Genomic DNA, 15,464 nt, shown 5'->3' on the forward strand with positions numbered 1-15,464 from the left:
GGCTACGTCACGGGTGGGCGGGGCACAGACGCGCTCTGAGACTACGTCACGGGTTGGGCGGGGGAGCCAGATCGCTCTTCGCAAGGGTGGGGGCGAATATCAAACCAATCCGTTTGCATTTCCGGGTTGGTGAGGGGGTCCAAGGTCTGGGTGATATTTCTTAACTATTATGTTAAGGGTGTTGCACAACCCTTATTATGATCAATTATACACTTGGGATAGACTACGAAACGTGAAAAAAAGCATGTTCTGGCACCTTTAAACTTAAACTCGTTGAACTAAATTCTGTTACAACCCTTAGTCAGTCCAAAACATTAGACTGGCTTATGATCCCATCTGGCTGCTGTGCTTCATTTGCAATGATTCATTCATGTACTGTACCTATTGGGAAAGCTCATCAGAAAAACATCTTGTTATGATAATGAACACAAAACCCAGTGGTGAGAGATGGAGAGAAACAAGGTAGTGGAAAAAACTGCTGTCACTTGTGGCAAGTAGGAGCAAGTCATGAATGTAATAAAGCGTATAAGGGTAAAGCATTATGATCTCACCACCTCAGATGGTGGACAAAGGTTCTAAACAGATCCAAAACTGAAATTCACAAACAATGAATCTTCTCATTTGTTTGGTTATTGGCTCCACAAACAACTGAACAATCACACCTTTGGAGTTGAACATTGGCACCACATTCTGAGGCTATTGTGAAAAAAATATTTCACTTTCCTTCATTTATAAGACATTGAACTTTGTGCCAGTTTTTGTTGATGTGTATAAGCCCAGTATTTAGAGATATGAACCATGAACAAATCTGCAATCTAACAGTTAAACAGCAAATCCCACTATAGAATTCTGACCCATCTCCAGCTCAATTTGGGAGTTCAAGCATTATCATCGAGTATCATTTTTTTCATTCATTATTTTTATTAATTTCTAGCTGAGAACTTGTGTTTCTGGCAAGCCTGTGAGGAAATTAGACATGGAGAAACCTCCAGGATAGTTGAGAAAGTCGACGAGATCTATAAGTAAGTTATGCACACATATGATGCTTCTACTGTCTGAATAAGGCCCCTGTTTGCACAATATTTATTTGTATATGTTTATTTGTGTATTAGAAATTTCCTGGCACCTGGAGCGTCCCGCTGGGTCAACATTGACAGTAAAACTATGGACATTACTTTAGAAGGAATCAAACACCCACATCGTTTTGTCATGGACAACGCACAGATGCACATCTACTTTCTGATGAAGAAGGTTTGAGCTCCAGGCAAAAGATAAACTGCTTGTTTCACTTAAGGGCAGTGCTAATAGTATACATTTGTGTTGATCTAGGATTCATACCCAAGATATCTTAAATCTGACCTTTATAAAAACATGTTAGTCAAGGCCATACTGCCCCAGGAGACAAAGAAAAGGTGAACATTTATCTACACTAAGTAGCATTATTTCATCTTTACTGGCCTGATTTGATCCCTTGTTCCAATCTTCTTTCCAGTGTGTTTCCGTTCATGAGGCGTCAGCGACACTCAAGCCCTTCCCCGGCTCAGGCTGCCTCTCACGCTGCAGAAGACAGTCAGTCCAAAGGGGCAGGTAACTGAGCAAGCCATGCCTGAACCCAAAACTTACCACTTTTATGAACTTGCCAAGCTCTCTCTGAATCACCTATGAAACACATGCTACAACTCATGTTTATTCATACGCTATCATCTGCATCTCCATCTTTAAAGCCAATTTCCTGTCATGTTACAAGCCCCTAAATAATAGAACAATTGTATTTATCCCTGTGCATGTCTACCATTGTTATTAAGATATATTTTGGGGTTATTGCATAATTTCATTCCAATAAAAACTCAAATGTACATTGTTTTGTTATCATCTTTACATGGAGATTGAATGGGACTAAGACCGCACTTTGCTACCCTCTACTGGAAACAAGCGGAAACAACATCGTGCTTTGTCTATACTGTAGTAAACTTTGGCTATGAGATTGGATTTCATGTAAACTACTGTTGATACTTTATAATTTTGATAATTATTTTTTTAAAGATGTTAACTAATCTTAATGCTAAAGTGGTGAACAGGGATGTTCAACTTGCCTGGGATCCAAACTGGCTCTAAGAGAACGTTTTACATGTAATACAGGGAATAATATTGGCTTCCCTGTTCCCCATGCATTTTTATTGATGACATTTTTTAATGGAGGGAACATGAGACAGTCAGTCCCTACATATTAAGCGCTGTAAAATTGTGTTTCATCTGTTCAAACAGCACTTTCATATTTCTGGGGATTATCCTAATCCGCTTCCGTCCATTTCCCATCCACTTTATGCTCAATGAAAGAACAAAACAACCCGAACGACATAAGCGCAGATCACACTTTCAGTACAGCAGTTTTATTTTTGATATCTTAAATGCAGGAATAAATATTGGTACACATTTCACCGACAAAAATGTAATACACATAAAATTATATTACATTTTGGATAAATAAGACACACTGGAAGAACGGTTAAATAAAAAAAAATCCGAAGGTCACGATCCACACAAGGATTAATAATGTAGAGAAGGCAAAGGGGTGATTGCATTGACTGTGCAAAACCAGAAATTACACATTTAGATACAGTGCAGGTCAGGGCTTATAGAACATGTATTTGGTACAACATCACACAGGAGGAGTAAAAGCTCAAACACCAACAGGAGGCACAGATCAAAATAATGTACAAACACTTGTCACTGCCATGTACTGCATATGTGCTTAGTGGAAACAGTGTGTTAAATCAGAGTGAATCAGAAATCGATTTAAGGAAATTAAAATACAAAAAGACACTGCTGACAACATTGCATCCCTGGACATAATCATTTTGCTCTATATGATGTCAAGCCCCAAACAAGTAGTTAAAGTAAAGTGCATATACAAATATTAATCACATTCCTGTTTTGTAAATTAGTCAAATATATACATACAATCTGCACCCAGTCCTTGTCATAACATGAGGTCAAGTATCAGGTGATCTGTTGCAACCAATCACCTTGAGGTTTCAGCAGGTTTAGTATTTTGTGAGCAACATAAAGTCACATTAAGATGATTAAGATGTTATAGACCGTATGTAAAATATTAGTGGAGACATGAGAGACCGAGATGACAATGATTTACACCAATTCATTTAGACAAACACATTATAACCACCTGAATTAATGTTTGTTATGACGTAATGCGATCATTATTTTATATACTTATCATCATTCAAAAAACTTTAGCATTAACTTGCAAACTAGACCCGATTTACTTTCATTCCAAAAGAAAAAATAGCAGCCTCAATGACTAATAAGCCACTGTTCCTGCCCAAACAAACATTTCTTTTTTAATTTGTCAGGCTCTTGCTTCCGAATATACAGCAATTCACATGTGGGAAATATATTTGAAAATTAATATATTGTCGTTGGAGATATCATCTATATGCATTCAAATATTTTATATCAAATAGATGTATCAAAATGCTGCAAAAAGAGCCAATTAAAAGTAAACTCATTTATAGAGTAATTGCCAAAGCAATATTTAAAAACAGACTTCTGTTTTTTTTTTTTCAGTTCACTTTCTGTGTTAGAACCTCAACAAGACATTTAGAGGCACATTTTGTATGAATTTCTTAAATATTATTTTCATTGGGATTATAAAAACAAATATATTCACTTTTGCCTGTATCCATGCCATTACCTCTACGTGCCATCATAAAGTCATGCGTTCATTGGTGTATAATTTATAATAAACCATACAAATAAAAGAGCACATGGTTGCCTAGGTAACGGTGTACAGTTCGTCTTTGTCATTATCACAAAGTGTGTACCCACAAACGCTGGGTCTCCAGCTCCAGGTCCAGCTGAAGCCTTGGGTCCAGCCAAACCCCTCTCTGTTTCTCTCTTTAGGAGGCATCAGGAAAACCACGCAGACTGCCACCAGCACGTGCCACAGTGAGTGTGTGTAGTAGTAGTTGTCCTCAGTCTGTGCAAAAACAAAAACACTGACCGCAATGAGGGCACAGAGGGCGCCAGGGAGCAGGAAGAACACCCAGCGACGCCAGGAGGGAGGGTAGCAGTGATGGCGCTTCACTCCTCGATAAACCTGAGAAGGAAACAAATGATCAATGGTTTATTCTACAAATGCTTAGTGTTGTTGAATAAAAATTGGACGTGAAATAGCTCTGGTAAAAGCTGTCAAAATTATTATGCTCTTGCGAAAATTACTATTGTAAAGACAGAAGTACTAGTAAACAGCATCTTCATATGTACAAAGGCAGATTCAGCTGTCCAGTCACTGCTTTCTTCTGTTGTCAATATAAATTCTTATTATCCTAATAAAATAAGTTGAAAATAATCAAGTTGACACTGACACTTCTGGAAGATCCCATTGACCATCAATTGACCAAAGGAAAACAAATACATGATGGACCGGGGTCAATAAACGCAGTGCCCAAATATAAATACATATAGATACATTTCTAGGCGTAATAATACATCCTCTCTCTTCCACAGATGCTACAGTTCTTACCCAAGCAGCAACGAGGATCAACAGGGCACAGAAAACAGGACCCAGCATGTTCCAAAGGCCTTTGCGGTCCAACTGCATTGACATGGCTAACAGCAGTGCCCCGAGCATGAACAGAGCCTGCACGCAAATGAAAAGATATTTGTATTTTTCCAGCTGGCCAGGTAATATTCTCAACCATTACAATATCTCACATATTTGAACGTGTCTTTTATGCGAGCCATGCACAGAATAGTGACCCAAATGGAGCAGACCGAACCCAGGAAGTCACAGTACTGCAGTGCATCATAGTCCATTATACACATCACAGCAACACCGGGCTGGTCACAGGCGTGGTAGAACTAAACAGAGACGGGCACGGTTATTTTGTTGATAGAATACGGTGAAATACTGATGATAAATTAGTCTTTCTGTACCGTAGAGAAGAACATGGTGAAGAGGTAGACCGAGGCCTCGCAGATGTAGCAGCGCCTCACAGCCACGACAATGGCAGGTATGAAGAAGAGGTTGCTGATTGTGAGCATTAGAGCTGCGAGAATCTGCCGGCTGAAGGACAGAGCTTTGGCGTCGTCAGTGCATCCCCAGCCGCTCCAGCCTGCACACACGCATACAATTTACACATTATTAACAATTTAAAATCGATGTAAACTACGGTTATCGTTGTGATTATGTGTTCATACCAGCCTTGCAGCTACAGGCAGCGTAGAGGTATGTGAAGGATCGGATAAGTCGACATTCTCCATAGGTGCCGCAGTCTTCTACACAGGCACTGACGAACAGCTCTGGGACGACTGACACCACAGACGCATTACCACAGTCAGTGCTGGAAAGAAAACATTAGTGTTAGCCCACGCTGAAATTTCAAACTCAATTTTGTTACTAAGGAATAGCTTTGATACCGATTTCACAACCACAATGCCAGTCAAAACAACCCAAACACTAATAATACTTTCTTTGTGTTTGTATTGTATTGTATTTTTTTGCATTGATTCTTGTTCAGAAGAATTATCTAGTTTTGGATTATTACCATTAATATGAACTACTTTTAATGGGTGAACTTTTTCCTCTATAGATGTGTGCGTAGTTACCCGTTACAGGTGAGCAGCAGAGTGAGGTACCACGTTGCAGACTGAGGATAAGGCAGCCGGACCACAGCTTTGGGCACACTTGCATCCACACGGACACTGTATCCTTTGAACAGGCCTGAAAATGTACGTACAAGCACATGAGAAGTTTTAAGCATGTGTGTGTATTGTACGTTAACCAAAGTTGCAGTGAAGCGATTGTTTGTGTACCTGTGCGACACGACACAGAGTGGTTGAGTTCCAGAACCGGCGTCCATGGCGACAGACAGGCCACCACACTGCTGTCATTACCCAGGGTGGCATTAGTCTACACAGAGAAGATTGTAAGTGAAAACAAAGCAAACAAACTGTATGTATTGCAGAGCAGGTACTCACAGAGTTGAGTGTGAGCTGTAGGTTGAGAGTGCCCCCTGTGGCGCCTGTGTGCAGAGGGTAGCTCAGCAGAGTGGGCTGTGCATTTGTGATACTGATGTTGGCTCCGTTGATGGGAGTGTATCGCACAGACAGAACGTCCAGCTCCTCGCTGAGCACTGGGACGTTCCACACACACGCTGACGCCAGGAAAGGGGGCAGGGTGGCGGAGGAGTAACTGAACTGTCCAGAATGCGAGGGCTCCGAGCTGTTTTTAGCTGATGTTGAGATTGAAGAGCCAATGTTGCCTCGGAGTATTCTGAACTCATCACCAGCAGCAAGGCCTACACTTTTAGGCTTGCATCTCACTATATGAAACAAACAAATTCAGGATGAACCTAAAATTAAAATAATACGTTTGATTAAATTGTAATAACAACACATGTGTAATACCTGTGTAGTTTGAGACAATATTGAATGTCACAGTGCGGTTACTCTGTTTTGTCTCCACAACAACCTGTAACCACATGTCCCATGGAGGATTGGGGAGAGTCGCTGTGCAGTGAGTCCCTGAGCAGCTCACAGAGAGCGGCTCTCCCTGCAAAGCTCTGGAGCCCAGTCTCAGGACCATGGAGCAGTTCTCACTGCGGGGCTCCTCTGAGGAACAGTTAGTCAGCAAGACAGAGACAGAAGACGAAAACTCTGGAACATACAACCTGAGGAAGCCCAGAGCTCAAGTAAATTACACAGTCATGAACTCACACGTTAAAAAACAGGCACTTCTTACTTGAGATGTACAGCCCGGTCTGGACCAGTGGTCTGCTGGAGGACTGTGCCCTGCTCTAAAACTGGAGTATCCACAGCTTTTCGGAGAGACAGCTGAGGCTGGAAGAAATAGGAGCAGGACGGAAAGCCCTGAGAAAAACAAGAATATGTCACATTCATTATGGGTACAATAAATGCATGATTCTGTTTGCATTACAAGCGTTTGTTTGTGAAAGCATTATGTTATCAGGTTTATCATAGCACCAGGAAACTTGAACAAGACTACAACAAAAAAATGTGGTACAACAACTTCACAGGCAATGCAGAATGAGCCCTGCTCCAGAAAAAACGATTGAAGTGAAAACACAACTTTTAAAGTTTGAATTCACACACGGGGGCAGGTGTCATATTATATTCCCTGGTCAGTGGTCACCCTTGAAAAAGGGGTCTCGATCTCAATGGGTTCTTACCTGGTTAAATGAAGGTTAATAAATAAATAACCTCTTGTTGCACCAAATAATAACAAATTCGATATCAGAAACTGTAAGATTAAAATAAAAAAGAGAACACAGACCTTTTGCTCAATACGACCATCATCTTCAGGCAAGTGCGCTGCGATGTACCAGTCGCCAGCCGCTGGGGAGGACAGGTTGAAGGTTGTGGAGCTTTGTAATGTTACTGGCACTGGCAAAGTCAAAGAATGAGGAGGAATCCACAAAGTGTCTTTGGGGAACACTGTTTCAATTGGGTTTATGACTGGAGGGGCCCCCCATTGTAAATAACTAGGAAAAATACAAAACAAACAAAAAACTATTGTTAAATCAATTGAATAAAAATCTATTATCCAATATAATGCATATCTTATTACATTGAGTTACAAAAACCTCTTTTGGCAATGTCAAATATAGTAGAACAGGGAACAAATGATGCTTGTTGTCTTACATGGAGACATTATAAGGTCTACAGTTGAAGCTGTTGTTCTTGGTCACTGTGAACAGCCAGCGGACCACAGCGGTCTCCTCCGGGATGTGGAACCTCTGCAGCCTCACGTTTCCGTACCATCCATATTTGGACAGTTTTTGGGCAGGTTTAGACGAGAGCTCAGACACAAACGTCACCTGTCCATCTACAAGTAAAACACAATATAAAATGTTAAATGAAGACACACATTGAAAGAGACACAAAGGGATAACAGATCAGACACTGTTGGTATAATCAGTTAGCTCACTAATAAATACAGTGGGATTTTTTTTTTTCAAAGTTGATGGTAAAGTTCAACTTATATACACACATTAGATATAATGAGGTAAATACGTGAGTTGTAGTCGAGATGTGATTAACCACTATCTTTATGGAGCAGAACTTTACAAAAGTACTGTTTAAACTTGCCATTAGGATACAGGTAAAGCACTCACAATAGAGCATGAGGCTCAAATATACATGAAAAAGACTAAAGAGCCAAGTTGACATGCTCTCGCTACCTGCCGTAGATGTATATGATTCGTTGTGTTTACCGTCTGCTAAGGCTGGAGCTGTGAACAAAAACACAAGGAGGCAACGCACTATAGACACTTTCATGTTTTCAAATCCGATACTTCAGTCATTACATCGTCTTTGTGTGGATCAAGAGCAAAAGACATCGAAGGAAAAGAAGATCCACGAAAACAGCCGATAATATAATAGATCCACGAAAACAGCTGCAGGCGCGGGACACTTCCGGGTTTTAGCGCTGACTCGTGACGTCACAACCCCATTCCCGTCGCGTTGGAAATAGAACTTTTAGAATATAAAAAACATGTTGACAATAACATTTGAAGAGCAATTTTATTAAACACAATTTCAGTTCTCTTCACCTTATTGTTCATAATACTAACAATATAAGAATCAGAATCAAAAAGGGTTTATTGCCATTGTCAAAGAACAGAATTCACATTGTCTTGGTGATTCAGTGAAACATAAAACAATGAACAATAAATAAGTCAAAAAGAGAAACCATTTAAATCTGCTATGGGATCAAAATAACAATAAGCTATAAGATTTTTTTTTTTTTTAAAGAATAAAAACAAATGTATAATTTCTTCGTCACAGATCTATAAAAGCGTCACATCGTCTTGTGATTGTATCCAGCACCACTGAGCATCATATCCCAGCAGCATTTTCACCTCCTGTCCAGTCATGTCTCGTATTCTTTTTTCCTTGAAGTCTTTAAGTTCTATTTCTGCCTGTGATTCTCCTACATTTTCATCATTGGACAAATCTCTAGGTTTTTCGTCTTGTCTTGAAATTCTGCTGGATCTGAGCAAAGCCCTTCTTACAAGGTTAGCATCACCTCCGTCTGAGGGCTGGGATCCAGACTCTTGAGCAGGTTTGGATAAGGAACTGACTTCAAACTTGTGAGGGGAGAAAACAGAATGATGTCTTTCTACAGTGTAGTCTGGACTCAGGTAGTTCTTGTGCCTCGAGACATCTTCAGTTTGTAGTGACGCAGTCAAATCCTCTTCTGTGTCTTCTGTCAAATCTTGTGCACTGGTCAGACTGTCCCTGTTTGAACACAAAATCAGATGTCATCCTTTTCATTTATTCTTAGTCTGGTAAAATAGGCCATATAAACAATGAGCCTATTGGTTGAAGGACACATAAATACCAGTTAAAAGCAAAAAAAAAAAGAAAAGAAAAGCAAGCTCATATTATGAAATCTTGTAATAGTGCGTGTGATAAAAGAGGTTTTCTGGTACACTGGATGCTGTTTATTTTTCAATTTAAGCGTAAAATGTTGGAAATTTGGAAAGGAAAGTCTTGGCTTCCCTGCTGCCTCTGCGACCCGGTCCTGGGTAAGTGGAAGAAAATAGATGGATGTTCTTGCGATATTATCATGAACGATATGGTGAGCTTATGTGTCTAAAATATATATGTTTGTTCTGCTTCAATATGCAGCAGAGACAACCTTTAATCGTAGACTCTTGAAAATATCTGAAATTGTAGAACCTACTAAAACCATGTTAGAAAGTGACTATAGTAGCCTACTTTGAGTATTTTTGTGTCCATGTGTACTGTACTCTTTTACTTACAGTTTAGGCAGCAGTAAGTGTACAATTTTAGTAACTTTTCCCACAAGTACAAGTGGTCTTTCCGCCACTGTCTGTGACCCACCTGTATCTGGAGCGAGAGAGTCCTGGCTCGTCCACAGTGATGAGACTGCTCAGACTGCCTGTGAGGCTGCTGCTCTGACTGACCGAAGCCCCTCGATCCTCCAACAGCCACCGCACGGCCTCGACCCCCTCGTGCACTGCAAAGAGCTGGCGCAGGATACGCACATCCATGGACCGCAGCCTCCTCTGTCACAACAGTGTAAAGGACAACCATCCCTCAGATTTGTTTACTTTGTCTCACTACGAGAAGGGGTCGCAAACATTCTGGAACAAGTCAATATTTACAACCAGGAAATTCATTCACACAAATGTGATGAAATGCCCAGGGAGAATTTTTTATTTTTTTTTTTAATTCCCAGATGGTACAAATGCCCACGAATGCCATGAAATTTATTCAGGCAATAATATTTATTCATTCATTCATTCATTCATTCATGTCAACTTGTCGCAGGGCCAATATTATGTCAAGCCAAAATAAATGTGTTAAAACAATATATTAGTTGAGGTTTAAGTATCAGTGCAAACATTTACAATAAATATAATATGTGCTCTTTTTTTCCAGTAAGTTTTAAATTCCATAACAGCGATCACAAAATAATAATATTTTTGATAATCTGCCAAATTCTACTTTGAATTTTCATCTTTGATTCTTTCTATAGTGAACACTCTGTTAGGTCTACTGGTAGCTCTCCTTCTGCCAATAACCATTAGCTCTCCAAACAACTCTCCTGACCTGTTTGGTTTGCAGAACTAGTGTTTTTGGCACAGAGTGAATACAAGTATTTAGAGGGTAAATGAATAGGCAGAGGAGAGGAGTGGTTGTAAAAGATGTCTGTCATTACACACAAGAACCTGTTCAAGAGGACAGTCTCTTTCTCTTTGCACAACAATAGTGCCAGAAACAAATGACAAAAGTTACTAAAAACCCTGCACATGCAAACCGAGTAGAGCTGTAATCATATCTACAATAAAACCACTTGCAAACTGATTTAAATTACCATTTCTTGTTTTAGCATGTTGATTTTGGTCGACATATCGTCATTGAAGCGGTTGTTGTTATCCACGTGCGCAGCATCATCCTTCATCCAGATCAGAAGGCTCTCCGGGGTTTTCTTCCCAACTTTACTCTCCAATTCTGTTAGATCTGGCAGGGAATCATTTTCAAATTCTTCAGCCATTGTTTTTGCCAAGCGCTGATGCGTTTGTTTCCCCCTATAATAAAAAAAAGCGCGCGGTGCCACATCTCCCGCTACAGTGTGACCATCTGTGACCTTAAAACACCAATAAACAGACTTTAACAATCACGAAGCGCGCCGCACGTCGTGAAAACGCTGGAACCGAAAGTGCGCGCTTCACTCTTCCCATTGGTTTCATTTGTACAGGTGAGGTATGACCATGGGAATGACAGGTATGTGTGTGTGCTGGGGAAAAAACAACACACAAAGGTATGTTCTTTGTGTAGGGCTTTGAAAAACAATGCGGGGAACAGAGAGCCACCTGTAGCCTACTGTCTGACAAAGCCTAGTTTAGCAGTTAAAAGGGCATGCAAGACAGCCAGAACAACAAGTTATTATATATATATATATATATATATATATATAAGTTATTATATAATATTTAAGATAGTGTATTGCGAGTCACGATTTATAATGTTCTATATTTGTATGATTATCCCCATGGATATTGCAGTTTTTAGTAGAGGAGTTTCTATGCAGTTCATTTTAATAAAAACATCAATGGTATCGAATGGTATCGGTATCGCCCTTCATTATGAGTATGTTCTGGAGCCTATTCAATGCTGTTTTCTCCAATGTCAACTCTAGAGGGAGACAAACTCTGATATGCTCTAAAGTACAGGGTAGATTTCCTTTCCCCCTTGAGAAATATACAATTCAAATGGCTTGTACTCCCCAGAATGTCCAGTAGATGGCAGCATTTAAAGCGCAAACCATTCCATTCTTCAACTATTGGGCAAATACACACATGTATGACTATTTTTCCTTCCAGTTTTACCTGTGGGATTCCAGGCATTACATCTGTTTTCCTAAATGTATAATGTTTACCCAATGAAACTCTCATTTACACTTGCCATGAAAGTCGAACTAAAGTCAACACTCTGAGGTCATCCCATCCAGCCAGGAGTTGTAAAAGATATATGTTTTGGTCAATTTATAGGGGACCGGGACCCCCAGCCATTAATTGTCCACAAATTAGCTGGGGGGCCTGCGAACATTCTCAACAATTACATCAGCGGGGAATTACTCAGGTACACTATGATTTACAGACTTAGAGAAATGAGTAATGCGGAAGTCATGGGGTGGTAAAGTGAGACCCACATTCAGGCGAGTGGGTCAGCTTGGCGTGACCCGGATTGAGGCAGAACCATGTGTATGTGAAGGTAACGATCGTAAAACAGTCAAAGGTTTATGTTTTATGCATCAGTGGCTCTCATTTCCAGTTTTGGGGGAAATCATTAAGTTAAACAAACATTAAAATGTAAGAATGTGGAAGTCAGTGAGTGAGTGGTCGCAGATAAGACTTAAATGCTTCTGAATACAAGCAGTGGAAGTATGAAACACGGATAGATTGTGTTTAATTTGCCCTGTATAATAAACAAGGAAATAGTCTTCTAAACATCCAAAAGCTGCCTGTTCCCAACAAATATGGGCCTTAAGCAGGATTCAATATGAGCAATGGCGGGAAACTAATTTAGAATCATCAAAATATGCTTTCTTTCTTTCTTTCTTTCTACTTGGATGTTGAGAGAGAATAGTTATACAAAACAATAGTGATAGTGAATATGAATATACACCGCATGAAATGTAACCATATTTAATACGGAATACTGCTTAAACTTAGATAAACCATTTACGATTAGGCCAAACTCACAGTGTAGCTCTACAGAAAGTTGTGTCTTGCCGTCTTATGTCAAGGGTCAGAAAAACAGGATCATAAATGAGGCCATTGGGTCAGAAAATCCTTCAAGTTCATGTCGTGTGAATGGCTCTCACATGCACAAAGCTCCTGTGAGAACTTTTCCCAGCTTCATGTGTTAAGGTCAGAAAATGTGATTTAAGTTGCTGGGGTTCCTGAAGAACATGCGTGTTGACGGTTTGTAACAATAGTAGGTACAGTACTTGTAGGTTATCACTTCTGGCTCAAGTCGGGGAGTTCATTTTAAAAGGTCATTTGTGACGTTTTTCCACCTTTTGTTCATTTAAAAGGTCTCAAAAGCCCAGAAGATGAATGCAAACATTTAGACACACTTTTCCTATTAAACATTGGAAACATTCCCAATATATATATACAACTATTGCCTTGTGTTCACATTCTTCAAAGAAATGTAATTCTCATTTGCAGTGGCAATGTAAGACTAAAACAGATACAACAGAATGAAAGGTAAACTGTCAAGCCTGTCAATGTATGTAGCTCTTATAAGTACATATGAAGTACAACTGTTAAATACTTGGAATAACATATACCACCTAAATAAAATAATTAACTTTAGAACCATATCAGTTATAGGTTGTCAAGCCAAAATCTGTGAGAGTTAAAAGTAGGATTTATAACGTCTGTATTTCAAATTCCAAACATGGCCTATCTGTGTCTTCAGACATGAGGACAGTTTAACACTTACGCTCAGGACGTTCCACGCGGGGGATGTTGGAATTTTATTATATTTGAAAGGGAATTCTCAAGCTGCTTGATAAGTTCTATCAAGCAGCTAAAAAGAAAGCTGTAACGCCCTTATTTCCAGCCAAGTCAATCATTCTGGGAAGAATCAGGGTCAGTTTGTTCTCCAAACCCACATATAAAAATATGTATCGTTTTTAGTCACCTTCATCTTTAAAAAATAAATAATTGTCAAAACCCAACGAAAGCTCAAACAAGTGTCAATCAGACCATCCTTCAGACCAGTTTTCTCGTTTAAAATCTGATTTCCTCTCTGCAGACCTTGTTTCTACTTATAATTAGAGTAAAGCAGACATCAGAGGCCAAAACTACAGAGTCGCGTTATCGAGTTATTTGTGGGTCATTTTAGTCTGGTGTTTTAGGAAAAAAAGTGCAAGTGGTTTTACTGATAACAATTCTAATGCTGAGTTACTCTTGGTTCCACCTGTCCATCATGTCAACAACCTGACACAATGGACAGGTTGTTGATGTTTCTCAAGATAATGATCCAATTGGAACGCAGAATTAGCCAAAAAGTCTCTCATTTAGGTTGTCCGTTTCTATGACTACCTGTATATCCAATGGGTTTAAACCTATGCACCCTCTCTCTGATCTGAACCCTCACTAAATGAATTAGTGCTAGTGCAGCCTCTGCAGCTCAGTGAGGGAATTCTGGAAGTTCTGAGCTGAACATGAGGCACGTTCTGTTCATATGCTGAAGATGAGAGTTGTATATGTATATGTATATGTATATGTATGTGCTCTCTATATGCAAAGCTCCAGTGGTGCTTATTGCTGAGAGAGCAGGCTACATACACTCTCTTTAATGCCACCTTTCCCTTGTGCAAATCTGCCTTACTTACATTTCAAGCTACATATCTTTTAATGGCTGGATAAAATATACTTGGCTCCTAATAAAAGGCCGTAATGTATGTTTTATGGTAGTAATTTGATTGGTGGCTCGACTACTACCACCGCCATCTGTTTCCAGTTACGGACCTACAGCGAAATGAAGCGACTGTAAAAAGTAATAGATCTGGTATGTATGCAGAGGCCCATTTACATCCTGTAATTGTGTCGTGTTTATTCAGAGCATGACGGAGAACGCACCGTCTGAAGCCCAGAGCGTGAGAAGCATTTGAAAAAGTCCATGAACAAAAAGATTTAATACATCATCGACCTTTACAAACACTAGCTCGATGCAAAGAAATACGTTTGTTCATGCTTGACTTCATGGTGGTTTTAGATATTATTTGAAATATCTTAGTAGCTTAGCCGGTAGCAGGGCTGTTGTTTATAGCATTGTGAGGGGACCATGCAAAATTCTGTTTAGGGGCCCCTATTTGCTAAACCACTACTAAGTTTTTAGTAGTAATTATTCTCATCATGACAAACTTAATTTTTATACTAAGAAAAAGGCTCAATACTTAATACCAATTCCAAGACTATGATGATTACAAAAACAAAATACCACCTTTAATTATTATTTTTTTGAAGATGTAGATGAAGATCATTGTAAAACTACCCAAACCATCCAGGAAAGGTAAAAACAATTCAATATTATAGACAGTCTTTTTTCTTAAATGAAAAAAACACAGACCAATCAAAACTTGTGTGTAAATAAAGATACAGTCCAGTAACATTGTCAACAACAGCCATGGCAGGGAGATGAAAAAGAAAAAAGAGAGGAAGAAAACAAATTGTATTTTAAAAAAAAAAAAGAAAAGAAAAGAAAAAAAGTGTGGAGTGGGCGGTACCAGAGAAGAAGTGTGTATTGTTTGAGATGACTATTTTTAGAATAATGCATCCAGATGGAAGTAAAATACAAGGTTAAAGCACACCTGATCCATAATGTCAGTCCCATTTCGTCCAGTTTATGTCGAATTTGTCCATTTACAAGTT

At 39.4% G+C, this 15,464-nt stretch overlaps 3 protein-coding genes across 5 annotated transcripts in view; 1 reads left to right on the plus strand and 2 right to left on the minus strand.

Moving 5' to 3' along the window:
• The window catches only part of rgs11 (regulator of G protein signaling 11), a 7,744-nt gene extending 5,889 nt beyond the window's left edge, over nucleotides 1-1,855 (plus strand). For both annotated transcript variants that reach the window (XM_072441120.1, XM_072441121.1), the window contains 4 exons: nucleotides 935-1,022; nucleotides 1,113-1,251; nucleotides 1,330-1,412; nucleotides 1,493-1,855. In XM_072441120.1, the coding sequence (XP_072297221.1) occupies nucleotides 935-1,022; nucleotides 1,113-1,251; nucleotides 1,330-1,412; nucleotides 1,493-1,595 (413 nt within the window). In that variant the 3' untranslated portion in view covers nucleotides 1,596-1,855. The remainder of the gene's footprint in view (nucleotides 1-934; nucleotides 1,023-1,112; nucleotides 1,252-1,329; nucleotides 1,413-1,492) is intronic.
• A 507-nt stretch (nucleotides 1,856-2,362) lies between these two features.
• On the minus strand, nucleotides 2,363-8,406 carry pgap6 (post-glycosylphosphatidylinositol attachment to proteins 6). Of its 2 annotated transcripts, none has more exons than XM_072441147.1 (13): nucleotides 8,256-8,406; nucleotides 7,684-7,867; nucleotides 7,316-7,523; nucleotides 6,764-6,891; nucleotides 6,430-6,692; nucleotides 6,001-6,344; nucleotides 5,854-5,932; nucleotides 5,629-5,755; nucleotides 5,221-5,363; nucleotides 4,957-5,135; nucleotides 4,735-4,881; nucleotides 4,544-4,660; nucleotides 2,363-4,117 (listed from the first exon to the last, which is right to left on the minus strand). In XM_072441147.1, exons 1-13 carry the CDS (start codon nucleotides 8,317-8,319, stop codon nucleotides 3,794-3,796), a joined length of 2,307 nt encoding a protein of 768 aa, XP_072297248.1. In that variant the 5' UTR covers nucleotides 8,320-8,406; the 3' UTR covers nucleotides 2,363-3,793. The 2 variants fall into 2 exon arrangements, with proteins under 2 accessions (XP_072297248.1, XP_072297247.1); XM_072441146.1 differs by having other exon boundaries at nucleotides 5,629-5,743; nucleotides 5,836-5,932.
• Nucleotides 8,407-8,816: 410 nt separating this feature from the next.
• On the minus strand, nucleotides 8,817-11,068 carry LOC140356278 (uncharacterized). Its single transcript, XM_072441124.1, has 3 exons — nucleotides 10,889-11,068; nucleotides 9,892-10,076; nucleotides 8,817-9,282 (listed from the first exon to the last, which is right to left on the minus strand). The coding sequence occupies exons 1-3, from the start codon at nucleotides 11,066-11,068 to the stop codon at nucleotides 8,832-8,834; spliced, it is 816 nt and encodes a 271-aa protein (XP_072297225.1). The 3' UTR covers nucleotides 8,817-8,831.
• Between the last annotated feature and the right edge of the window lie 4,396 nt (nucleotides 11,069-15,464).

The sequence above is a fragment of the Eucyclogobius newberryi genome, unplaced genomic scaffold (assembly GCF_026437365.1).
Source record: "Eucyclogobius newberryi isolate DKJ021-1_F unplaced genomic scaffold, fEucNew1.0.hap1 SCAF_12, whole genome shotgun sequence".
Lineage (NCBI taxonomy): Eukaryota > Metazoa > Chordata > Actinopteri > Gobiiformes > Gobiidae > Eucyclogobius > Eucyclogobius newberryi.

Bases quoted from the DNA above. Each gene is read 5' to 3' on its own strand.
- pgap6 (XM_072441146.1), bottom strand. From the start codon at position 8,319: ATGAAAGTGTCTATAGTGCGTTGCCTCCTTGTGTTTTTGTTCACAGCT. The intron at 7,868-8,255 runs GTAAACACAACG...TTTTACTTGTAG, and splicing joins AGCTCCAGCCTTAGCAGACG to ATGGACAGGTGACGTTTGTG. The intron at 5,364-5,628 runs GTAACTACGCAC...TTTTCTTTCCAG, and splicing joins CTGCTGCTCACCTGTAACGG to CACTGACTGTGGTAATGCGT.
- LOC140356278 (XM_072441124.1), bottom strand. From the start codon at position 11,068: ATGGCTGAAGAATTTGAAAATGATTCCCTGCCAGATCTAACAGAATTG. The intron at 10,077-10,888 runs GTAATTTAAATC...CTGTTGTGACAG, and splicing joins ACATGCTAAAACAAGAAATG to AGGAGGCTGCGGTCCATGGA. The intron at 9,283-9,891 runs GTGGGTCACAGA...GTGTTCAAACAG, and splicing joins CTCTCTCGCTCCAGATACAG to GGACAGTCTGACCAGTGCAC.